The sequence below is a fragment of the Plasmodium relictum genome, assembly GCF_900005765.1.
Source record: "Plasmodium relictum strain SGS1 genome assembly, chromosome: 13".
Lineage (NCBI taxonomy): Eukaryota > Apicomplexa > Aconoidasida > Haemosporida > Plasmodiidae > Plasmodium > Plasmodium relictum.
Genome location: NC_041691.1, coordinates 1,710,726 through 1,737,670, shown reverse-complemented (window position 1 = coordinate 1,737,670; position 26,945 = coordinate 1,710,726). Strand labels below are relative to the sequence as shown.

General features: G+C 20.4%; 8 protein-coding genes across 8 annotated transcripts; 6 read left to right on the top strand and 2 right to left on the bottom strand.

Annotated features, from left to right (window-relative positions):
* Positions 1-210: 210 nt before the first annotated feature.
* Positions 211-3,816, top strand: ClpC (ATP-dependent Clp protease, putative; the record flags this gene model as incomplete). The annotated part of the gene is made up of 1 exon (XM_028678982.1): positions 211-3,816. The coding sequence occupies one exon, from the start codon at positions 211-213 to the stop codon at positions 3,814-3,816; it is 3,606 nt and encodes a 1,201-aa protein (XP_028536074.1).
* Positions 3,817-4,739: 923 nt separating this feature from the next.
* On the top strand, positions 4,740-5,312 carry VPS29 (vacuolar protein sorting-associated protein 29, putative; the record flags this gene model as incomplete). Its single annotated transcript, XM_028678981.1, has 1 exon — positions 4,740-5,312. The coding sequence occupies one exon, from the start codon at positions 4,740-4,742 to the stop codon at positions 5,310-5,312; it is 573 nt and encodes a 190-aa protein (XP_028536073.1).
* A 1,026-nt stretch (positions 5,313-6,338) lies between these two features.
* GAPM3 (glideosome associated protein with multiple membrane spans 3, putative) lies at positions 6,339-7,905 on the bottom strand (the record flags this gene model as incomplete). The annotated part of the gene is made up of 3 exons (XM_028678980.1): positions 6,339-6,574; positions 6,886-7,193; positions 7,589-7,905. The coding sequence occupies 3 exons, from the start codon at positions 7,903-7,905 to the stop codon at positions 6,339-6,341; spliced, it is 861 nt and encodes a 286-aa protein (XP_028536072.1).
* A 3,759-nt stretch (positions 7,906-11,664) lies between these two features.
* On the top strand, positions 11,665-13,426 carry PRELSG_1343900 (radical SAM protein, putative; the record flags this gene model as incomplete). Its single annotated transcript, XM_028678979.1, has 5 exons — positions 11,665-12,541; positions 12,672-12,733; positions 12,865-12,902; positions 13,200-13,249; positions 13,365-13,426. 5 exons carry the CDS (start codon positions 11,665-11,667, stop codon positions 13,424-13,426), a joined length of 1,089 nt encoding a protein of 362 aa, XP_028536071.1.
* An 870-nt stretch (positions 13,427-14,296) lies between these two features.
* On the top strand, positions 14,297-18,067 carry CCp3 (LCCL domain-containing protein, putative; the record flags this gene model as incomplete). The annotated part of the gene is made up of 1 exon (XM_028678977.1): positions 14,297-18,067. The coding sequence occupies one exon, from the start codon at positions 14,297-14,299 to the stop codon at positions 18,065-18,067; it is 3,771 nt and encodes a 1,256-aa protein (XP_028536070.1).
* A 1,497-nt stretch (positions 18,068-19,564) lies between these two features.
* On the top strand, positions 19,565-20,848 carry NOP1 (fibrillarin, putative; the record flags this gene model as incomplete). The annotated part of the gene is made up of 2 exons (XM_028678976.1): positions 19,565-19,571; positions 19,878-20,848. The coding sequence occupies 2 exons, from the start codon at positions 19,565-19,567 to the stop codon at positions 20,846-20,848; spliced, it is 978 nt and encodes a 325-aa protein (XP_028536069.1).
* Positions 20,849-21,984: 1,136 nt separating this feature from the next.
* Positions 21,985-23,002, bottom strand: PRELSG_1343600 (conserved Plasmodium protein, unknown function; the record flags this gene model as incomplete). The annotated part of the gene is made up of 2 exons (XM_028678975.1): positions 21,985-22,349; positions 22,504-23,002. 2 exons carry the CDS (start codon positions 23,000-23,002, stop codon positions 21,985-21,987), a joined length of 864 nt encoding a protein of 287 aa, XP_028536068.1.
* A 1,261-nt stretch (positions 23,003-24,263) lies between these two features.
* Positions 24,264-26,713, top strand: PRP38B (pre-mRNA-splicing factor 38B, putative; the record flags this gene model as incomplete). Its single annotated transcript, XM_028678974.1, has 5 exons — positions 24,264-25,034; positions 25,158-25,244; positions 25,377-25,506; positions 25,633-25,774; positions 25,858-26,713. The coding sequence occupies 5 exons, from the start codon at positions 24,264-24,266 to the stop codon at positions 26,711-26,713; spliced, it is 1,986 nt and encodes a 661-aa protein (XP_028536067.1).
* Between the last annotated feature and the right edge of the window lie 232 nt (positions 26,714-26,945).

Sequence of the window (26,945 nt, the reverse complement as noted above, 5' to 3'; positions counted from 1 at the left end):
GAAATTTAATGGCACCTGAAAATATATATATACGGTTTATAATTTATAATGAAGTAAATATGTTTTCTTCAAAAAAAAAAATAAACGATTAAAAATTAAAATAAACGCTCTTGAGTAAAAACAGAAACAATAATTATTTCAATGAAATATATTATACTTCAAAATTTAATGTATTATTTTTCTTAAAATATATTTTTTAAAAGGTAGGAAATGAATGTTTTATATAGTTTATTTGTCATACTTATGTTAAAGATTGTAAAAAATATACGTATAAGAAAAAAAATAAATTTCTTAAATAATTCATATAAAATAAATAAAAAGGAAACAATAAATATTAGTAGAAATTATAGAAAAATAAGAAATAGAAATAGCAAGTTGCGTATGTCATTATTTGAAGAATATGATGAAAAATGTATTAAAGCTTTGATTATGGCTAGAGAAGTCGCTAAAAATGATGATGAACATGAAATACTATTAAAGCACCTTCTTATAGCAATAATAAGGATTGATTCAGATATGATTGAAAATATTTTAAAATATTTTAATATATCTCTTACAAAATTTTTAGATAAATTTAGTAATATGGATATAAGTGAATCTCAGAAAGAAAATAACAAAAAAGAGGGATATAACGAAAGTATTTCTTATAACTTAATTCAAAATAATAAAGATGAAAATACAAAGAAAAAAGATTCTCAACGGAACGTGGGAATTACTATGAGAGAGGAAAATATTGAAGATAAAGATCATCAACATTTAAACGAAAAAATAATAAGTGATTTTATTGATAAACATATAAAAGACATAGAACATAACATAAATCTATTAGAAAATTCAAATAAGGAAAAGAAGAGTACTACTTGTGCAACTGATAGTAATATTGATAACACTATAAATGACACTAATAATAATCCCACTGATAATGTTAGCGATAGTATCACTGATAATATCAATGATAATACTACTGATTACATTAATAAAAATCATGATGATAATATTAGTGATTACAGTACTGATAATATTAATGATAATAGTAATTATAAGAATAATATGAACTTAAGTGATGATATAAATCTAAATAGTAATAAAAAGGATGAACAAAAGTCATCTAAAGTAAATTATAATATAAAATTTTCAGAAATTTGCAAATTAGTTCTTCAAAACGCTGTTATAGAGGCAAAAAAAAAAAAAAAAATGTTTGTTAATATCGTTGATATATTATTGTCCCTTGTAGACATTGCACAAAAAAAGAATAATGATTTTTTAAAATATTTAAATGAGTTAAATATAAGTGTAGATGAGTTTAAAAATCAAATAACAACTTACGATGAAAATAATTTTGTTTCCCCGTTTAATAAAAATATAAATGATACAAATAAGAATATGCTAAACAACGAATTTAATAATCAAAAAACAACACGCAACATGAATAATGAACACCCAAATCAAATAATAAATAGCATAAATAGTGAATATCTTAATCAAGCAAAGGATTATAGAAATAATGATGAAAATAATTTTTCACCAAACAATAAATTAATTAACTCCTCTCTTATGAAAGACTGCTTAACTGATATGATTCAATTAGCGCAAGAAAAAGGAGATGAACATTTTTTCGGGAGAAAAAAAGAGATAAAAAGAATAATAGAAATACTAGGAAGAAAAAAAAAATCGAATCCATTATTAATTGGGGAAAGTGGTGTAGGAAAAACAGCAATAATTGAGCACCTTTCTTATTTAATTTTAAAAAATAAGATACCTAATCATTTAAAAAATTGCAGAATTTTTCAGTTAAATGTTGGTAATATAGTAGCTGGTACAAAGTATAGAGGAGAATTTGAAGAAAAAATGAAAATTTTATTATCTAATATGAATAAAAAAAAAAAGAATATTTTATTTATTGATGAAATTCATGTTATTGTTGGTGCAGGAAGTGGGGAGGGATCATTGGATGCATCCAATTTATTAAAACCTTTTCTTTCTTCAGATAATTTACAGTGTATAGGGACTACTACATTTCAAGAATATTCCAAATATATTGAAAATGATAAAGCTTTAAGAAGAAGATTTAACTGTGTTACCGTAAATCCACTTACACCTAAGGAAACATATTATTTATTAAAAAAAATAAAATATAATTATGAGATGTATCATAACATTTATTACACCAATGAATCATTAAAATCTATTGTTATGCTTTCTGAGGATTATTTACCTACATTAAATTTTCCCGACAAAGCAATAGATATATTAGATGAAGCAGGAGCTTATCAGAAAATCAAATATGAAAAATATTTGAAACAGAAATCAAACGATAAAATTTTGGCAGTATCAAAAATATCTATGAACAAAGATGAGGATAATATGGAAAAAAAGGAGGATAAAGAAGAAAATAAGGAAGAAAATAATAATAAAAAAAATAATGAAGAAGGATATATTAAAGAAGAAATCAATAATGAATTAATGAGTAAAAAAGAAGAATCAAAAGAAAAAAATAATGATAAAATAAATAAAATTGAATATTTTAACGAAGAAAGGAATAATGAAGCAATGAAATTGCTTGAGAATGTGCATATGAAATATGTTACATCAGACGTTATAGAAAATATAGTAAGTAAAAAATCTTCTATTTCATATATTAAAAAAAATAAAAAAGAAGAGGAAAAAATATCAAAGTTAAAAGAGAAGTTAAATAAAATAATTATAGGGCAAGAAAAAGTAATTGATGTATTATCAAAATATTTATTTAAAGCGATTACAAATATCAAAGATCCTAATAAACCTATTGGAACACTTTTATTATGTGGATCATCAGGAGTTGGGAAAACTTTATGTGCTCAAGTTATATCAAAATATCTATTTAATGATGACAACTTAATTGTAATAAATATGAGTGAATATATTGACAAACATTCAGTTAGCAAATTATTTGGTAGTTATCCAGGTTATGTAGGCTATAAAGAAGGAGGAGAATTAACCGAAAGTGTAAAAAAAAAACCTTTTTCTATTATTCTTTTTGATGAAATTGAAAAAGCACATAATGAAGTTTTACACGTTTTGTTACAAATACTAGATAATGGTTTATTAACAGATTCTAAAGGAAATAAAATTTCTTTCAAGAATACATTTATTTTTATGACTACTAATATTGGGTCTGATATTATAACGGATTATTTTAAATTATATAATAAAAATTACTCAAATTTAGGTTTTAAGTATTATTTAAAGAAGAAAATAAACACAAATTCTCCAAATGAAGAAAATAAAAAAGATAATAAAAGCAATATAAATGAACCTAATGAAGAAGAAAAGGAAAAAAACAATATAAACAATAAAAATAATAATAATAATAATAAGAATATTGATGATTTTGAAGAAAAATTGCGCAGTAATAAGTGGTATGAAGAGCTGGAACCTGAAATAGAAGAAGAATTAAAAAAACGATTTTTGCCAGAATTTTTAAATAGAATAGATGAAAAAGTTATATTTCGTCAATTTTTGAAAAGAGATATTATTAGTATCTTAGAAAACATGATTGATGATTTAAAAAAGAGAATAAAAAAAAGAAAAAATTTAAACTTAATTATTGATAAAGATGTAATTAATTATATTTGTAGCGACGAAAATAATATATATGATATGAACTTTGGCGCTAGATCAATTAGAAGAGCTTTATATAAATATATTGAAGATCCAATTGCTTCTTTTCTTATTTCTAATTTATATGAGCCTAATGATTCGATTTCTTTAAACTTATCTAACGATAAGAAAATATATGTCAAATTATTAAAAACTTCAATTAAACAAATTTCATAATCTATTTATCAATTCTAATTACAGAATATGTATTTTTTGTATTCATGCATATGTAAAGACATATATGTAATTTTAAAGTATTGTAATTTTTTTCCTTATCTTTTTTATAAATACAATTTATTATAATTTCCTTTATCAAATATTTTTTTTTTTTACTTATGAAATGATTTATTTATGAAAAAATCATCTTATTAATATGTACATTTTTTTTATTTAATTGACAGATTTATACTCATTTTTATTATTGAATTAAAATGTTTATAATAATTTTTTTATTAATGTATTTTATTTGTTGCATATATCTGAGATATATTTGTGCTCTTATTTTATTTTATTTTATTTTAATTTATTTTATTTTATTTTTTTTTTTTTTTGTTATGACACATTATTTAATTTGTTTTTTTTATATTTTCCTTAGTTTTTATATTTTATAATTTTTAATGTACATTTATGTCATTTTTTTATTTAAAAATTAATCATTAAGATAATTAAAAAAAATTATGAAGCTGTTAAATATTTAAAATATTATATATATTTTATTCATATATATTTTTTTTTAAAAGTGTAATAAAAAACGCTAACATATTGTAAAAATTTTTTTTTTGAAAAGTATTGATTTTAGTTTTTACTTCTAACATATTTAAGACTTCTTTACTATTTCTTTTTCTTTTTAAAGAATATATATATTATTAAATATTCATAAATAAGAAGATATATTAAAAATAGGACTTCTATAAATAAATATATATAAGAATATTTAAGTAAAAGATATATTTTATTTTAAATGTAAAAATTGATAGCTAAAATGAGTGTTTAAATTGATTTATATGAAATCTTTGATATTTTAGGATATAATTTCTTAATATCATAAATTCATTTTATATTTTATATATATATATACATTTATTCATGTTCTCTTCAAAATGGGTGGAAAGCTGGAAGATATAGGAGAATTGGTTTTATTAATTGGAGATTTTCATTCTCCAATTAGAAACTTAGGGTTGCCAGATTGTTTTAAAGATCTTTTAAAAACAGACAAAATAAAGCATGTTCTATGTACTGGAAATGTTGGATCTAGCGAAAATTTAGAGTTACTTAAAAATATTGCTGATTCTGTTCATATAACTAAGGGAGATATGGATGATAATTATGACTTTCCAGAGGAAATTTCTCTTAATATTGGAGATTTTAAAATATCATTAATTCATGGTCATCAAATTATTCCATGGGGAAATATGAATTCTCTTTTACAATGGCAAAAAAAGTACGACAGTGACATAATTATTAGTGGTCATACACATAAAAATTCTATCGTTCAATATGAAGGGAAATATTTTATTAACCCTGGAACAGCAACTGGAGCTTTTCAACCTTGGTTAACTGAGTCTATTCCAAGTTTTATATTAATGGCTGTCGCAAAGAACTCCATTGTTGTATATGTTTATGAAGAAAAATATGGAAAAACAAACGTTGAGATGAGTGAATTACGTAAGTAAAATTGATTCTACAAAAATTTGCTGGTGTAAACTTTATATTTCTCTAAAGATTAATTTTTTTTTTTGTTTGTTAATATTTATTTTATGAAAGATTAGTTAATAAAAAAAAAAAAAATACGAATTTTTTATTTAGTCAATATATCTAAGTTAACAATTGATACATTTTATTTTATATATATATATATATTTTATTAATATTAAAGCATATAATATTTGTTGCTTATATAAAAAAAAAAATTTAAAACCCCATAATATATGTACTAAATTATTTATTTATATTGAAAAAAAATGCACAGATTTTTTCTTTTATAAATCAAAAGTTTTAATACAATAATGTATATGTATAAATATGCATATATCATTTATTACTATTGGTCTCTATCACAAAATTAATGTTTTAATTATACGAAATGAATAAAAAACTATAAAAGAAAATTACATTAAGTAAATTTAATATGATAGTATTCTGAATATATCTTTATAAGAAGTTAAAATTATAAATATTAATCTTGTTTTTCATTTATCCATTAAAACAAAAAATTAGTTAAAAAAAAAAAGGATATATAATTAAAATAGAAATTATCATCTAAATTTTGTATGTTCAATATCTTATCTTTATATTTCTTTATTTTTTTTTTTTTTTTTTTATTCTGACTAATTTTTTGTTATAAAATAATAAAAAAAGAGATGGACAATATGGTTTTCTAACAATATAATATATTAACGTAAAACCTTTACTTTGAACAATAATTATTTTAATTTATATACTACCATATGTATTACTAGAAATACTTATTTTAAGATTATTTACTTGTAGAATATATATTAACAAATGAAGAGTTATCAATAAAAAATAAATTAAATTATTACATTATATTACATTGTTTCCTTATTTAGTTTTTATTAAGTTCTGTTCCTTAGTTAATTTATTTTTTTTTTTTTTTATTGTTTACTTTTTTTTTTTCTTTTTTTTTTTTTATAAATATATTTTAAAAAACAAAATTTAAACAATTTATATAGACAAAATTATGCAGGGTAATAAGCATTTTGATTCTGATCTTGATCTTGAGGATAAGGAGTATATCTTGAGAACTTCTCTACTTGTTGTTCCACGTCATTTGTTAACTCTGTCTCATGTAATGCTGGTGATACGTGATTAACTTCAGGTTCAAAATAATATGACCATAAGGAAACTGCTGCTAATGCTAACCATAGCAATAAATTGGAAAAACTGCCAGAATTGCAAAATATTACAAATATTTCTATAAAAAAAAAAAAAATGAGGTATGTGAAATAGAAGAAATTACAAGAAATAATAAAAAAAAAATTAAAGTATATAATAAAAAATTATGTATCATTTAAACAAATATATACATATATAATATAGAAATATAATTATCTACAGTAAAATATAGTAATACTATTACATAATTTTCTCTATTTATATCAAAATAAAAATAAAAAATTAAACTTGTGTATCAATATGTATAATTAATTTATATATATATATAAAAGCAAAAATTAAAGAGAATTTTAAAAAATAATAAATATTTTTTTTAAATTCTTTTGATACCTGTTAATCCTGCAAATGCAAAAATAACACCATTTATGTATGCGTGTAAATCTCCTGCTCCTTCATCATGATAAACTTCTAATAAATATGCGGCCAGACCATATAATAAGCATGAAAAAGCATGAACAAGACGAACAAAAATAAAAAATACCCATTCACTTCCTCCTTCATTAAAATGAACATACCATTTTCTTGTATAAAATTTTGATATATATAAATAAAAAATAAACTGTAAAGTTGCACTTATAGTGTCTAAAAATGATGCTAATCTCAAAATTTTTGATCCAGCACGATATCCTCTTGCCCAACTAAAAAAAAAAAAAAAATTAAATAAAAATAAAAAATATAATAGAGAAATAAAATAAAAAATGTTTACTTTTACTAAAACTATATTATTTTTATAAAATATATTATCACAAATATTTTTAAATTCACACAAATGAATTATCAATAAAAATAATATAACTATTAATTAAATTTTTTTTCATTTCATTTTTATGAAACCACAACAATATAAATAAATATGTATTAAATTATTGAAGCATAAGATATTTATAGAGATTTCTTTTTTTTTTTTTTTTTTTGGTACATAAATTTCATGATTTTAACTAAAGAGCTTTTTTCATTGTATAATTCAAAAAAAGAAATTAAAAAGCACAAAGAACATTAGTAACTTTTATTATTATTTTTTTTTTATTAGTACCATGTGTCATCTGCAAGAAGAACTTGAAAAGACATAATAAATATTGCTCCAATTAAATATACACCTGACCAAAGTGTTATAGAATTTCTAAATGATTGATCAATGCGATATTCATCTTTCATGTTTCTTAAATCATAACTAAATAATCCTTTTCCTCCATTTGACCAATAAGACATAAATAAAAATGTCAATGCTATAAATTCTAAAAAGAAACCTATTCTTAAGGTTGTTCCAAAAAACCCACTAATTTGAACACATGGTCCTCTGTTTGTATGACAATTATCATCAAGACCGTCTTGTCTCGTTGTAAACCACATATTGATTAAAAATAAAAATAATAAAACAATTAATATAAATAAATATATATATATATATTATATATAATAAAATATAATAAAAATGAAAAATATGTATTCAAAGAATTCAGTATATCAATTGAAAGCCCATTTAGAAGTTCATCAATTGATTTTTATTTTATTATTTTATTTTATTTTATTTTATTTTATTTTTTTTTTTTTTTTTGTAGGAACAATAAATCAATTATTAATTCTATTTAAATTTTTCACAAAAAAAAAGAAAAAAAAAAAAAAAATAAGGAAATATGATAGTGTGTGAAATAAAAAAATTAATATTTATAAATAAAATGCTGAATACATTTTTTTACATAAATAAAAGTGAATTATTATTTATGTAATCATATGTATAAATATACGTATGTACTACGGATTAAGTAAAAAAAAAAAATAATTTGAAAATTTAAAAAGTTGTGCAAATTTTTTTTTAATAACAATGACAAAACTATATATTAAAATTAGGATTATTTTTCACATGTATATAAATATATGAATTTTTCTTTAAAAACATTGATGTAATTTAAATATATGTGCGCTTAAATGAAAAGATATATTTATCAGCAAAAACTAAAAGGCATAATTAAATCTATAAATATATAAATAAATTTTATCTTTTAATTATATTCCAAACAACGATGTAATTTATAATTGCACATCATAAATATGAATAATCATTATTTCATAAAAGAACTAAGAAAAAAAAAAAAAGAAAAAAAAAATGAAATTTTCCGGAAATAAGTGGAAAAAAAAAAAAGAGAGGATTATGTAAAATATTAATATAGTAGATTAACATACATTATTATTATTAGTGTATATAATAATTTTTTTTCCTTAGTGATAAATTAAAAAATATTTACAAAAGGAAGAAAAAAGAAAAAAAAAATTATATGTAAACTATAAATTAACAACAGGCATTGAAATCATAGAAATAATATATTAATAAAACTTAATTATACTTCTAAATATAAATATTTAATTATTAAATTTAATTATGGCATCAGTAATATATGAAAATATAATGTTTACGTTATTTTTATTTTATTTTATTTTGTGTGTGTGCTATTAAAATAATTACATTTTCACGTGTGCGTATTTAAGTGCACACATTGATATGTATTTTTTTTTTTTTAACCTCACTTATTAAAATTATATAAATTTTTAAAGTTTACAATCCATTTAAAATATATTTCATATGTATTTTTGATATTCTTTCTAAAATCTCATATTTTTTTTTCTTTCCTTACTATTAATTTTATATTAGAACCTTTCATGAGATATAGACGTTTTATCAAAAAAAATTTTAAACATAAAAAAGATAAATATATATATGTAGAAAACAGTTACATGTAAATAATTTTTTTTTATAGAGTTACTCTTTTTCATTAGAGAAATATTTTTACTTTTTATTCATTTTTAAATAGTATAACATCTATATCAAGTTATGAGTTTTTTACTTGATATATTAATTCCTAGAATATATTTTTCTTTTTTTTTTTTTTACATTATTTTCAATTTAAAGTATTAAGCACCTATAAGCACTACTGATATATCATCTAAAATATTTCTTTATAGCTGATGACGTATTTTTTTATAAAAAAAATTATAAACATAATTATAAGTTATTTTTTAAATATTTGTATCTCCAAAATATAAAAAAGACAAAAAAATATTTAAATCTTAAAAATATATTTTTTTTATGTACATTTAAATTCAATTTGAAGAAGTTAAAAGCGCAAAAAATATATAAAAAGTAAAACCCTATAATTGAAAAAGATAATAGCTTAATAAATTTAATAAATAAAGAATTTTTTTTTATCTTTTTGCTTTATAGAAGCTCATCTAATTAGTAGAAAAAGCTTAATATAACTATATGAAAAAAAAAGAAGTATAGAATTAAAATATGAAATTTGTATTTCTTATATTTATAATTATTTCTTTTTCTTTCTTATTCAACATGATAAATATTTATCATAAAAAAAAAAAAAAAGACAATAAATGGGTTGATAATCCATTTAAATTATGAAATACGTAATTTAATATGATAGTTGCTAACAAATTTTTCGTATTATTTTATTATATTTTTGAAATAACTCGCATATAAAAAGAAAATTCATAATTTTTTAATCTATTTTTTATAATAATTATGTAATATATCGTTTTCATTTTTCTTACTGGTTTACTATTTCTTATAAAATTTACATATATATGTTCATAGTATTCATTTATATGTAACATAAACTTTTTTCTATTTAATTTACTTTATTTTTTTTTTATATTGATGTTTTATAATTATTCCTAATTTTTGTATAAAAATAAGACAACTTATTTTATTAGTATAAAATATATCATTTATCAGTGCATTTTTTTTTTTAATGGATAAAAATTTCAATTTTAAATTCATTCCATTTTTTTGTTATTCAAAAATTTAATGATACATATTATATTGGAAAATAAAAAAAGGAATATAACGATTTATTTAAAATTTTATTTTTATTTTTTCAAACTTAGAAACAACATTTATTTTCATAAATTAATAAAATTAGTCTTTAGAAATATGCTTAAGGTACGTACCTTTTTCTATTTAGAACTTAATTTTTTGGAACACATTTTAGTAAAAATCAAATAGAAAGAAATTTTCATTATTTATTAAGGTAAAAATAAAAATATATATTTTAAAAATTAAACATATATTCTAAAACCCATGTTTTATGATTTTTTAATATATATTTTTTTAATACTTGCCTTTTTTAAAGTTATTTATTTATATTATTTAGTTAATTTCTTAATAAATAACTCAAATCTGAAAATTACCTTTTATTATTAAAAAAATTATACACATAAAGGTATAATAATTTCCAAGTATATTAATTTCTTATTTTTACAAACATATTTTTAATCCCCGACATTTGTTAAATATTTTTTCATGAACTTGTAGGCATTTTAAAATATCTTCTTATTATAGCATACATCTAAAAAATATTTTTATTGTATTCGTGTTTTGCTATCTAAATAAGTAGGATAAAAAAAAAAATATAAAAGATCGTAAAAAATATATATTCTTTCTATTCATTGTCTGTTTTATTTTTGTATTGAATTTTCAGTCTGTAAAAGAAATTTTTTTTTTTTTTTTGTTCAAAATAAAATTATAGAAATTTTTATTCAAAGTAATGCTTAATTTAATTCTTTGGCTTTTTATTTAATTTATTAAACAAAAAAGTGATATATAAAATAATAAATTATTTTCATTAAAAAAGTATAAAAATATAAATATCATATAGATATAAAATTCAAATTCAAAAAAAAATATTTTATATGTTTTTCTATTTTAATATATATCATTATATTAAAAAAGGTTAATAATTTTACTTAAAAAAAAAAGTTATTTTAAATTAACAATAAGCATAAAAACAATATATATATATACATATTCGTAGTAGAAAATGGGTAAATAAAATTAAAAATTATGAAGACTTTAAATTATTATATATATATATATATATTTGAATATATGTTAAAAAAAAAAAAAATTGAACAGAAAAGAATAGAAAAAGAGTAAAATTAAAATATATCAAATGTGAAGAAATAAATTTATTTTAATTTCATATATTCAAATGGAAATGTTTTTCTTTTTGTAGATGCATTGTAAACACTTTGAAAATGTAAAAATAAATATAGATACTATATATATGCATATTTTTGTTGAAAAATATGAATTTGATAAAAATGGAAAAGTCGAAGAGGTATATTAATTTAGTAAAAATAATTGAAAAAAACAAGTTCGAAAAGTATAGGCTTAAGCAAATTTTAGATAATATATATAAGGCAAAAATTGTTAATATAAATAAAATGAAAAATATTCCAACTGATATAAGAAAAGAACTAAAAAATGTATTCGGTGAAAATATTTTAAGTATAAAACCATTAAAAGAATATAAATATGATAGAGCATATAAAGTATTATTTGAATGTAAAGATAAAGAAAAAATTGAAGCTACATCATTAGATTTTGGTTCTCATAAATCATTATGCATATCTAGTCAAATAGGATGTTCTTTTGCTTGTAAATTTTGTGCAACTGGACAAATTGGAATAAAAAGACAACTAGAATTGGATGAAATAACAGATCAACTTTTATATTTTCAGTCGAAAAATGTTAATATAAAAAATGTTTCTTTTATGGGTATGGGTGAACCATTAGCAAATCCACATGTTTTTGATTCAATTCATTTTTTTAATCATTCTAACTTCTTTTCTTTATCAAATAGAAGAATAAATATTTCAACTGTTGGATTGTTACCCGGTATTAAAAAATTAAACGAGTTTTTTCCTCAGGTAAATTTGTCTTTTTCCTTACATTCTCCTTTTTCGGAAGAAAGAGATAGATTAGTTCCAATTAACAGATTGTTTCCATTTTATGAAGTTTTAGATTTATTAGATGATAGAATAGTAAATACGGGAAGACGCGTATGGATAAGTTACATTCTAATTAAAGATATAAATGATTCGAATGATCATGCTGAAGCATTGTGTGAGCATATATGTAAAAGACCAAATAACATTAGATATTTATATAATGTTTGCTTAATACCTTATAATAAAGGTATTATTTTTTTTTATATTCTTCTTATACTATTTTACATGTTATTTTAAATTTTTTTTCATAATATATAATATTTATTTTATAATGTTTATATATTTACATTACATTCATTCAATATTTTTTTTTTTAGCAAAAAATGTCGATGAAAATTTCTGTAGAATAAGTGAAGAAAACAGAATTCTACAATTTACGGTATGAAGAACTAATTTTATATTATTTTTCTTTTTGTAAATTTATATAAAACATTTCACTATTTTTAAACATAAAATTTTCTCATTTTTCATGTCTTAATAACACTTTTTTAAATTTTTTTTTTTTTTTAGAAAATATTAAGAAAACATGGAATATCATATTTTTACAGGTTTAATTATAAAAATAAATAAGAGAAAAATATGATATATATTTATTTATGTTTATTTACTTAAATGAACTATATATGAATTGTATTTGCATAATCATATTTAAAAATTTTTTTTTTCATTTATAATTTTTATACCTTTTTTAATTTTTTAAAAAATATATACAAAATATATAACCTACATATATATAATAGTATATTTTCTAATATTTGTAAATAATTTGAGATTCTCATTTATATATATATTTACTATTTTTTATAAATTATTTCCTTTAATTTTAATTTTTTTTATATTTAAAGAAATTCTTTTGGTTATTCTATTGATGCAGCCTGTGGACAATTATATGCAGGTAGCATATATATACATTATTTTTTACATATGTTAAACTATAATCATAACAAATATTTTTTAAATTTAGGATGAATATTTTATATAATTATATATTTATATATTTTTTTTCATAGATTATGAACCAAAAAAAAATAAAGAAAAAATTGGAATTAGAAATGTGTCTTTATTAGAATAATTGGTCTCCACTCTTATTTTCTAGTATAAATAACATTTAACTTTTTTTTTTTTTTTTTATATTACTTAAAAAGTCACTTCTATTTAGATGTCATTTCTTCATTTTTTTATAGAACTTCTGTTTTAAAATTTTTTATTTTTAAAATAAAAAAATTCATATATTTTTTTTTTTTCTTGCTATTTCTTGCTACATATTATAAAAATTTGAAAAGGAAATAGATAGAAAATTAAGATGTAGGTACACTAATTTTTTTCATTCTATATAATAATTTCAATGTTTTTTTTTAATTTTTTCCTTTTTGATTATATTTATTTTAAATGTATACCTTTAAAATTAAATATATATATATATATATATATATATAAACTCAATTATTGTAAATATTATATTTAAACTTAGTGTTATTCTAAAAAAAATTATAATATATATTTTTGTTAAATGAATATTTATACGTATTTTTAGTTATTTTAAAAAAAAATAAAGTTATTCATTATGCAGTTAAAATAATGCCTGATAATTTATTATAAAAAATATGATAAAAAAATATTTCCATAATTTTATTATAGATACTAATTTCAAAAGGTAGCTAAATAAAGATAACATAATAAATATAAGAACTATTAAATTAATAAAATGACAACCACAAATGAGAGTTAATGAAGAAATAAATTAAAATATTTATTATTATTTTACAATTTTTTTTATATTGTTATTTATTTTTCTTAGGTTATCATTTTATGTTATAATTTTAAGTAATTTTTTTTTTTTTTTTGTCTAAAATAAATAAAATATTTTATTTACACTTTTTTGTTTGATCATACTTATTTAAATATATGTATATATATATATATATATATACATACATATAAAATGATGAATTATAAATTTATAGTACTGTTTTTAGATTTTTTTTTTTTTTTTTTACTGAAAATACATAGCAAAGAATGGTGTAAAGCAAAATTTGAGTATGGAAAATCTGATTATGTAGAATGCTTAAATGAAGGAGATAATTTTACAAAATATATGATTGAAACAGTTCCAATAGTTTCAACTGGCGTGAATTTATATAGTAATGTGTCCATAGTATTATCTAACGGATATGGTTTAAAAACAAAAGAAATAATTATAGGAAATGAAAATGAAGGATTATTAAATAAAATTTTCACTGTAAGAACAGATATAGGAAATCCTGAATATTTACATATAAAACTAAATTCACCAAATAAAAATTGGAAGTGTAAAAAAATCACTGTGTGGAAAGATTTCAAATATTGGGTATTTGATTGCATTGATCATTTAGATGACAGAAAAACAGAAGCAACATATTTTTTATCAGGAAATAAATTGTATACTGCTTATGTTCAAACAGGTAAAGATCTAGAAGCGGGTACTACTGGTACTATAGAGGTTGTCTTATTAGGTAATGAAAAGAGAAGCAACACAAAAATATTACATGAAGGATTTAATTCTGGAAGTTTAAAGAAAATTAGATTCCAAGCATCTGATGTTGGAACTTTAGAAAATATAATTTTGAGTAACAATTCCCAAAATGATCCATGGTATTGTGACTTTATTAAAGTTAAGAGTGATAATAAACTATACGTTTTTAATGTTAAAAATTGGATAGGTCATCCTTATGATAAAAGCGTAAAAGTTAACATAAAAAATGATAATGTAGAAGGGACAGCAAAAGATATAGATTGCCATGTTCGTGGCAATGACTTAATAAATACCAATAACTTGCCAAAAAACTTATCAAACAAAGTACAAATATTTAAAGTAAGATGCCCACAAAATTGTCAAAACGCAGAATTTGCATCTATTGAGGGATCTTCAATTCATCCATCTTCAACTTCCATTTGTGCATCTGCTATTCATGATGGATCACTGACTCCAAGTGGAGGAGAACTTATTGTTACTGTTGGAAGTGAACTGAAATATTATCATGCACTTAATGAAAAATATAATGGATTAGAAGCTATGGATTTCAGTACTAAGGCAGATGAAAAAAATTTCTCTTTTTATAGTTATCATCTAGATTCTATAGATGATATAAAAAGTGATGTTAGAATTGTTAATTCTTTTGGAAAATTGTCTTCTTTAGGTAGATTAGAAATACGTATAAAAAATAAGTGGGGAAGTGTGTGTAAAAAAGGACCAAACTTTACATTCAGTGATGATACAGCTAAAAGGGCATGTAAGGACTTAGGTTTTCCTAATGGAATATATATAAAAGAAAACTGTGGGAATATAAATGGACAAAATTATTGTGCTGGTTATGGATATCCATTTAGTGGTGCAGGAATTGTATGCTCTGGAAATGAAAAAAGTCTATCTAATTGCAACGGAGATGATGCCTCTCATTGTGTAGATCATCATGATGATGTTATTATTCAGTGCTTACATTATTCAAGCAATGAACTGATAAATGATGGAACTATAAGAATTGTTGATATAAATGGTTCTCCATCTAATAATGGAGTAGGAAGATTACAAATTTATTACAATGGAGTTTTCGGCTCTGTATGCTCTGAGGGATGGGTAAAAGAATCAGAAAAAATTGTTTGCCAAGAACTTGGTTATACAGGGTTGAAAGGAAATGGTTTTTCTCATCATTTATGTACCAATATATCAGGAGAGAATTTATGTGGCCATGATACAGAAAAAATAAATGCTGTTAATTTTAAATGCAAGGGAAATGAAAAATATTTAAAAAATTGTCCTCATGAAACACAGGAAGATATTTATTGTTCTCATGATGAAGATATTATAATTGGATGTAGTGGAGAAGGAGATGCGTCAGGATTAGGATTGTCAGGACAAAAAAATTTAATGAACTTGGAAAAAAAAAAATTCCATCCAAAAATTGAACTAACATGCTTTGATAAAATAGTATCAAAAGCAGACCTAAGTAGTGCTGATGTTGGGGATATATTTATAGTTAATTGCCCTGAAAAGTGTGACGAAGAAATGGGAATAATAAAAGGTACCTTTTTATACACATTTGATTCTCCTATATGTAAAGCAGCAATTCATGCAGGAGCACTAAGTAATAATGTTTCAGAGGACATTGTTGTAATCATTGCACATAAACATAAAAATTTTATAGGAACAAAGAGAAATAATATAGAGTCACATACATTTAGTGGTATCTCTAAAAGCTTTAGTGTTAGTATACCAACCACCTCTCTTTTGAATAAAGAAAGAAGAAGCAATCCAAAAGTAGAAGATGAGATCTTGAAAAAAGAAAATGATTTTTCTTACAAAAATATATTTGATAAAAATGAAAAACATTTAGCTAGTTCTATTCAACCTATATTTCAATGGATTTCCCCAACAGGTTTTCTTGGTTTTAACGGTAAAGATAATGATTTTATAGACTGTAGTAATTTTCCAAATGAAAAATATATTAAGGGTCTTTCCAATTTTTCATTTATTATTTATTTTACTTTAAATGGAGGAGAAGGTACGTGGAGAACCATTTTATCTCATAGCTTATGTGAAGGAATTTCTGTTTCAATTGATGAAGAAAACGAATTAATAATAGAGCATAATTGTAATCCTCACTTAATTAAAAGTAGATTTAAACCTAAATTTGGAGAAACATATCACATTGCAATTGTATTTAACAAAACAAATAAAATAATTGCCTTATATATTAATGGCAAAAGGGCTATATTCGAGAAAGCAAAATATGATTTCACATTAAATGGAGATTTAATTATAGGTAGATCCAATCAATCAACAACTGATTATTTTATAGGATATATTCATTTAGTAGAGGTATATAAATATGTATTGACTGAAGAAGAAATTAAAGAATCCTTAAATTCAGTTTTATCCTTAGAGTATGTAAACATAAATACAGAAGAAAATATAAAAAAAAAAAAAAAAAAAGGAGTAAGAAAAACTATAGATGGTAGAGAGTGCATAACACCTTGTAAATCTAGAAGTATTATAAATAAAGACTTACAAGTAAATACAGAAAAAATTAATTTAAAATGTGAGGATGATTTACTTTCTGAACAATTTAATGGAAAAATAGGATCTCAATTTTTAGTAAACTGTTTAGAAGATTGCACTAAATCCAAATTTTTAGTAAAAGGAAGTAATAATTTCTACACTCCTGATTCATCAATATGTAAAGCTGCTATACATGCAGGAATATATATACCTAATAAAAATAATATGAACAAAGGTAGCTTCATTCTTAGAGTTGTTGAAGGATTATTAGAATATAAAGCGTCTAGAGGGCATTTTGGAATAGTTAGTAGAACGGAAAAACAATCCCAATTGAGATCTTTCTCTGTTTTCTTAGAAAATGAAGATATTATTATTACATGTTCTACAGATGGACAATTTACATCAAATTTATCTGTTGGCGAAAAAATAACTATTTCTTGTCCATCAAATTGTGATAAAATAAACAATAAAATTTTTGGATCAAATATATATAGTCCCTTATCTTCTGTTTGTAAAGCAGCTATACATTCAGGTGTTTTATCAAATCAAGGAGGTCAAGTTGAAATAATTGTGGGACCTAAACAAGAAGAATTTAAAGGATCGAAACAAAACAATATTGAATCATATGATTCTACAAATCATAGTCGTTCTTTAACTTTTAAAAGGCACACTGAATAATAAAAGCTTTCACTATATCAAATATATTTTTTTATATATGTTAGAATTTTGTTACTAGAAGAATATGTTAGGTAATATTTATTTATTCAAAGATATTAATTTATTCTTTTAAATTCATTTATTCACATTTACTTATTCATTTTCATCCATAATAAAATAATTTTATTTTTATTAGTATCTCAATTTATGTCCTGAATTTTTTTTCTTCTTTCATTTTGATATACTATTACGTTTAGTGAAAAAAAAAAAAAAAAATAATAAATAAATATATATATATATATGTCTATATTAATCATATTTTTCGAATTTCTTAATTTATAAAAAAATCCTAGACATATAAAAAGAAAAAAAGAACAAAAATTTGATACTTTTTTAAGATTTTATATAAAATTCCAATTAATGCTTTTTCTTTTTTTTCTTTTTTTCTTATTAAGAATTATAAATTATGAGAAAAAATATATATAATTGATAAAATACAATATCTCATTGAAGAAAAAACATATTAAATGTGTTTAAGCAATGAAGATTTTTTCTATAAATATTTTACAAAAATAATTAAATTCATCTTTTTATTTTTTAATATGGATATTATAATCTAAACGTTTTCTTTTTTTTTATCTTTTTTCTATTACATAAAATTCCTAATAAATTATTTATATATAGTTTTTTTTTTGATTACAAATTCTTTAACTTATTTATTTAATGATAATTACTATACATATTTCTTTTTTAATAACATTTATTTTGGTTTCCTTCATCAATTGGATGTTATATTTTTTACATATTTGCTAAAACAATATTTTCTTTCTAATTAAATTTTTTTAAGCATTCTTAAAACTCATTAAAATTAAAATTTAAAAAAAAAATTAAAAATAGTTATATTTAAAATATATAAATATAACTCTTAAAAAAAAAATAATAAATAAAATATATTATAAAAAACAAAAGTTAAATACTTTAGTTGGTAATAAAATATATTTTTTACAAAAAAAAAGAGTCGTAAGTTTTTGTACTATATATTTTAATATGCCATATAAAAAAAAAAAAAAAAAAAAAAAAAAAAATTAAAAAAAAAAAAATTAAAAAAAAAAAAAAAAAAAAAAAAAAAAAATTCCAGAAAATAAGATTTATTAAAAAAAAAAAAAATAAATAAATAATAAAGAAAAAAAAATTTATATTTTAAAAAAATACAAAAAAAAAAGAAAAAATAATGAATATAGAATGTTATAATTGAAAAAATAAACATATATATTTTTTGTTAGAAAAATATAAAAAAAAAAAAAAAAAATCCAGAATATATTATAAAAAAATAAAAAGTAAAATATAAAAATTTCAGATTTTTTTTTTTCTTCAATCATTATAAAATATATATAAAAATAATTATTCCTTACATAGAAAAAGTTATATATTAATCAAAAACTGAGATGATATATAGCTTATTTTAAGTTGTAAACTTCTATATAAATTTATTTTATATATATTTGAGATTAAAATAAAATGACAGGTACAATTAACAAAAAAAAATAACCAAAAATATACTTTGAATATACATTTCATTACACTGTTTAGTTTTGATTTTTTAAATGTTATATAATTTTTACAATTATTCTATTTCGTCATTTTTTTTTCTTTTTTTTTGTTTTGTACTATCTTATTATTTTGCTGCTTATATATCATTTTATTATGTGTTTCAATTTCTACGTAATTACTATACTTATGCGCTTTTATGAAACTTTGATGTTTTCATTGTAGTTTAACATAATTATATATATCTATACATCTACATATGTATTTAAATTTCCTTTTTTAGACACATTTAGAGGGGGTTCAGGGAATTTTAAAAAGGGATCAAATGATTTCAGAAGGGGAAATAATAACTCGGTACTTAAAGGTAGCACATGGAAAGGATCAAATGGAGGAAGAGGTGGAGGAGGAAGAGGTGGGGGAGGTAGAGGTGGAGGAGGTAGAGGTGGGGGAGGTAGAGGTGGAGGAGGTAGAGGTGGAGGAGGAAGAGGTGGAGGAGGAAGAGGCGGTGGAGGAAGAGGTGGTGGAGGAAATAGAAGTTTTAAAAAAGATAATAAATCGAGTAAAGTAATAGTAGTACCTCACAGATTCCCAGGTGTGTATTTATTAAAAGGAAAATCGGATATATTAGTTACCAAAAATTTAGTACCTGGAGAGAGTGTATATGGGGAAAAAAGATATGAAGTAATGGATGAAAATGAGAAAATCGAATATCGAGTCTGGAATCCATTTCGTTCTAAATTAGGAGCTTGTTTAATGGGTGGAGTAGGTAACATGCCAATAAAACCAGGAAGTAAAGTCTTATATTTAGGTGCAGCTAATGGAACTTCAGTTTCTCATGTGTCTGATATGATAGGAGAAGAAGGAGTTGTTTATGCTGTTGAATTTTCTCATAGATCAGGCAGAGACTTAACAAACATGTCAAAAAAAAGATCAAATATTGTTCCAATTGTTGAAGATGCTAGACAACCGACTAAATATAGAATGTTAGTTGATATGGTTGATGTTGTTTTTGCTGATGTCGCTCAGCCGGATCAAGCTCGTATTGTTGCTTTAAATGCACATATGTTTTTAAAAACTGGGGGATGGTTTATTATTTCTATTAAAGCTAATTGTGTTGATTCTACTGCTAAGCCAGAAGTTGTTTTTGCATCTGAAATGGAAAAGTTAAAAAAAGAAAATTGCAAACCTAAGGAAAAATTAACATTAGAACCCTTTCATCGTAATCATGCTATTGTTTTAGGCCTATACAGATAAAATAAGAAATATATGTATATTTCTTAAGTATTCATTAGGAAAAAAAAGTGTATTTGTTGTGAATAATTACACTTCATTATAAAATGTTTTATGTATCATAATTACGTGATTTTTCATTTTTTATATTTTAAATAAAATTTATAATGGAATTAGATATAATTAAAAGTAAAATTAAAAAAATAAAAATTTTGTAAACAATATATATATTCACACTTTTGTTATTTATAATAAAATAATGCAAAATATTTAATATTCTAATATTTACATGAGAAAAACGCATTAATTTCTTTTTTTTTTAATTATAATTTTTTTTTTTTTAAACTTTTCTATATTTTAATTTTTTTTTTTTTGATATTGTGTTATATTTAAATTTTTAAAATTCTATATATTTTTATGTATAGTTAATATTTAAATATTGTTTTTCTGGATAATTTTTAGTTATTCACTTTTTTTTTTTTCTTTATAAATTTAAAAATAATTTTCATTTTTAATATAAATGATTTCTAAGGAAAAATATATTTTATGCAATTTTTATTCTCCAATATATTAACTTGAGCAAGTTTTATAATAAAAATTAAATAATTTATACACATAAACAATACATCATAAAAGCTATAAAATTTCAAATGAACAAAAAAAAAATAAAAAAGAGAACATATGATTTTTAAATTTAAAATAAAAAAAAAAATAAAATAAAATAAAGGCAATATCAATATTAAAGGAAATGTTACATATATAAAAAAATATTCTTAATAAAATAAAATAACAAATAACTAATTTTTTTTTTAAAAAATAAACTAAAAAAAAAAAAAAAAATCAGAGAATATAAACAAAATTTATGTATTCTACATTTACAAGGCATTTTTATATATTTTTATTCTATTAATTTCTTTAAAAGTTTCTTTTTGGTTAATTATTATTTTATATATAAAACTGAATATAGTTTTAATTAATTTAAAAATATAAATTTATTAATTAAATATTATTTTATTAAAAAATTACCCAAATTTTTTATTAAATTTGAAGAATTTATTATTATTTTATTTCATATAATAAATTATGATTGAATTTATAGGCTATATATTTTGATTTTGTAAGGTGTTTCAATTTATTATGTCATTTTATAAACTATATTTTTATAAATTTTTTATAAATTTATTTGATATAATAGATAAAGTTAGTACTATCAATATAAGTAAAGTAACAATAAGAGAAATTCTACAACACCATGTTGCTTGTGTTTGTTTTATCATCGCCTTTTTAATTTCTATATTAGCTTCCTTAACATTATCATGTGCTTTATCGGTCTGATTTTGTAAATTTAAAATTATTTCATTTTGTTGTTCTGCTTTTTGAGTAATAATAACAGCATTATCTCCTATTTTATCGATTACTTCACCTATTTGTAAAATCTCTTCATTAAATTGTTTATCTCTTTCTTTCCATCTATTTATTATAATTAAATCATCCTCATCATGAGCAATATTGCTCATTTCTTTTCCTATAAGAAAATATATATATATATATATATATATATATATATATATATATATATATATATATATATATATTTAAACTTAATTTATGCATAAAATGGATAAATGAATAATGTTATTATATGAAAAAAAGAAGAAAAAATAAGATTTTTAACTAACTTTCTAATTTTGACTTATTTTTAAGTTCACTGAAACTCATTACAGAAGTATATTTAATTTCATTATAATTACTCAATTTTTTACAATCATAAATTTGTTTTTTTAATAAATCGAAAGTTTCATTTTTATCATGTAATTCTTCTTTATTAATAAAGTGTTTTTGTTTTAATTGTTTATTCAAAATTTCTTCTAACTTTATAAAATATGTGTCTACATTTTTCATATTATTATATATTATATTTCCTCTCTTTATAACTTCTATATTATTTCCATGAAATTTTTGAATATTTTCTTTTTCTCTTATACACTTTCTAGTTTCATCCAATATATTTAAAATATGTAGCTTTAAATCATTAAAAGGATCGACATTTTTTTTTACAACCTCTAATTTTACATCTGGAGCCTCTGTTTTATTTTTTAATTCTTCTAATTTATTCTTTATAACTTCTAAATCTGTTTTATCACTTCTTCCATTGTCATCTTTTATTTTCTTAGTCATTATTCTAAACAATGCAATTTTTTTTTAATATAAAAAAAAGTAAAATCCGTCCTCATAAAAAAATTATAACATATTTATCATATATATATGATTTTGGAAAAATAATTTTACATTCAAGTTCCCAAAAAAAAAAAAAAAAAAAATTAATCCCCTCGTTTATATATAAACATAGTGATGAAAAAGCTAAATAAAATTATAGAAAAGATTTAAAAAGAAAAAGCTAAAAGTTATGTAAAATAAAATTAAAGGAAGAAAAATGAAGCAAAATAAAATTAGAAAAAATAATAAAAAAAAAAAAAAAAAAAGCACAATAAATATAATTACATTAAAAAAGAGCTAAATGAAAAAAAAAAACTTTTAATTTATACATGTAGATCCTCTGTACAAAATAAAAAAAAAAAAATTAAATTATGTAATAAATATAAATTTTTATACATTTATTAAATAACTAAAAAATTAATTTTTTTTTTTTTTTTTTTTTTATACACTTGTAAAATTTTAAATAATTAAAAGTTTTCGTATTTTAAGTTTATAGAGATTTATGATAATTAAAAGTTTTTATGAATATCATAAATAGAAACATTATATAAAATTAAAAAATAAAGTTCTTATCTTTTAATTGGCATCCAAATTTCATTTTAGAAAATGATAAATTAAGAAATTTTTTCATCTTTTCAAAATAATCCATAATGATTATGTTTGGAAAACTTGAAAATAAAACTTCATGATGGAATGTTCTCTTTTAAATAAAAAAATATCTTATATTTATTTTTTTTTTTTTTACTCTAAACTTTAAAAAAAATGATTATAACAAGAAGTATGTTTCTTATTTTATTAGTGTTACTTTTTCTTTAACAAAAATGTGTATATGATTATTTTTCTAAGTATATAAAAATTAAATAATAGGATTATATATTACATTTTTATATTATTATGAGTTTTATTTTTTTTTTTTATTCAAAAATTTAATCTTTTTTCTTATGAATAAATTTCATTTAAATATAATAAACAAAAAAGTATATATATATATATATTTTTTTTTATAGGAGCATTATAATATTCAACTATGTAATTTTTTTTTTTTTTAATTCAAGAAAATAAAAAAAAAATGAGTTATATATATCTATATTAATTAGGAAAATGTTATTTGATAAATATTATTTTAATATTTATTAAATGTAATTTATATTTATATTAACAAATAAAGCTAATTTTTTTTCTTTTTTTTAAATGTGCATTTTTTTTTTATTTCAGTTAAAAAATGGATGGAAATTTTAATAATATAGAATATCCTTTATATCTAACACAAGCAAATCAGGTAGATCAAAATGATATAAATAAGCAGATGTATGATTATTATTATTATAATAATCTAGAAGGTATAAATAACAGGAGAACATATAATATGACTAACGAAAAAAATTTTGAGTATAAAAATAATGAAGACTATTATAATTATAATTGTTCTTATAACTTGAATAACAAGAATAATATTCTTTATGACTCTTCAGGAAATTATATGATAAATTATAATTATTATGATCCATCTTACTATCATATGAATAATTCAGTACATACAATAAGCAACACAGTTAATCATATGGATAATACAATGAATACGATTAATAATTCATTAAATGAATTTTCTAATAAAGCCGAAGAAAATCATAAGTATCATTTTAATAATTCAGATCCCAACTGTAAACTTTGTAACACATATAAAATGAGTGGAAACATAGCATCAAATAGTTCTTATCCATCAACAGTAAATCATAATAATGAAGAAAAAAAAAATTGTTTAGAAATGACTAATACAACAACTTACAACGTTAATACATTATTAAGAAATAATATTTTATCATCAGAGTATTTTAAATCTTTAAGTATACTTAAAACATATAAAGAAGTAGTAGACGAAATCCATGCATATGCTGATCACGTTGAACCATATTGTATAGGCAGTACTCGAGCTCCTTCAACTCTTTTTTGCTGCCTTTATAAGCTTTTTACAATGCATTTATCAGAAAAACAAGTAAAATTTTTATTATATCAAAAAAAAAATTTTTTTTTATTATATTCCCTAATTTTTTAATCTATCATTTTTTTTCTTATCATTATTATGTATTTATTATTATTTTTTTCTTTTTTTTAAAAGCTCAAAGGATTAATAGATCATAAAGATTCCTGCTATATAAGAGCGTGTGGTTTTTTATACTTAAGATATGCCCATTCACCTGCTAATGTAAATATAAGGAAAAAAAAACATTTTTTTCATTGAATTCATTAAAATAATTTTTAGTTTATTTTTTCTCCCATTTCAATTTTTATTCTTATTATATTTTATATATTTAATTTTTTTTTTTTTTTTTAATAGTTATGGCAATGGTTTGAATCGTATTTATTAGATGAAGAAGAATTTACAATCTCCTCAGATAAAAGAAAAAAATCAACAATAGGAGAATATGTTCAAAGCTTGTTGTCTGATGATAAATATTTTAATACAGGTTGATTTAATCTATTAAATTTGCTATATTTTAATGTTTATAAGATATAATATTATTTTTTCCAGTTATGCTTTTTATTGATTTCATTAGAGATTGCTCATTTTTTAATATTTTTATTTTTTACAGTATTACCAAGATTACCTATAAAAATTAAAAATATATATGGAGCTCGTTTAATGCTTATAAATGATCATAGAAGACGATTAAAAAAGAATAAAGAAAAAATATCAAAATTCGTAAAAGGAGAACCTGCTATAGCTTATGTAAAGTAATAAATGCAAAAATTAAAATATAATTAAAATTTATTTTATTTTATTACTTTTTTTTTTTTTTTTTACCAATTATTTTAAGTGGTGAATGGGAAAAAGGAGAAATAGGGGGCATAGTAAATCATGGAAAAGATAAAATTTTCGTGAGAATAAGAAAAATTGATGGAAATGAAAAATTGGTTAATATAGGTTATGTTAAATTGGATATTAAAGATTCTAAAAAAGAGAAAGATATAGACAAAAACAATAGTACTGAAAGAAGCAGAAGTAGAAATAGAAGAAGAGTTAGTAGAAGCGGAAGTAGAAGAAGAAGGAGAAGAAGTAGGAGTAGAAGAAGAAGTAGTAGAGGGGATAGAAGTAGGAGCAGAAGTAGAAGAAGAAGTAGTAGAGATAGAAGTAGAAGTAGAGGAAGAAGAAGAAAAAGGGCAAATGAAGAAGAAAAATATTCTTCTCATAATATATTACATGCTTCACATCGTGATAGATCAATTAATAAACATAATAAGAGATCACATGAAAAGTCACATAAAAGAAGAGATAGATCTACATCCAAATCTAATTCAATGAAAAGAAAACATAAGAAAGAAAAATACGAAAATACAGAAGATGAATTAATTAACAAATTTAGAAAAATGGAAAGTCAAAAAGCACTTGCAACCGGAAAAGATTATGCAAGAAGACCTACTTCATATAAATCGTCTCTATCACTAAAAGTGGAAAATATATCAACTAGAAAAAAATCCAGATCATTATCTCCCAGAAGAATAAATAGAACAGTACAAATTATACAAAAAGATGCAAAAAATAATGAAAATACAATTGCAGAAAATTCAAAACTAAAAGAATTAATGCAAAAATATAATAAAGAGGAAAATGATATGAAAAAAAAAATGAACACTGAAGATTTAGAAGAAATGGATATTATGAAATTAGGATAATTTTTTATTAAAAAATTACAATGAATATAGCATGTGTTTTGTATCTCTCTTTTTTCATTTTAAAAATTTTTTTTTAAATATTCTTGTATTTTTTTTTTTTTTTAAATATGTAGAAATACCATTATGATTTCTTAATATTTATCATTATTTTATTTTATTTTTTTTTTTTACTCATTTTTTAATATAACACATTTTTTTTTACATGTAAAATTACAGAAAAAAAAAATTTTTT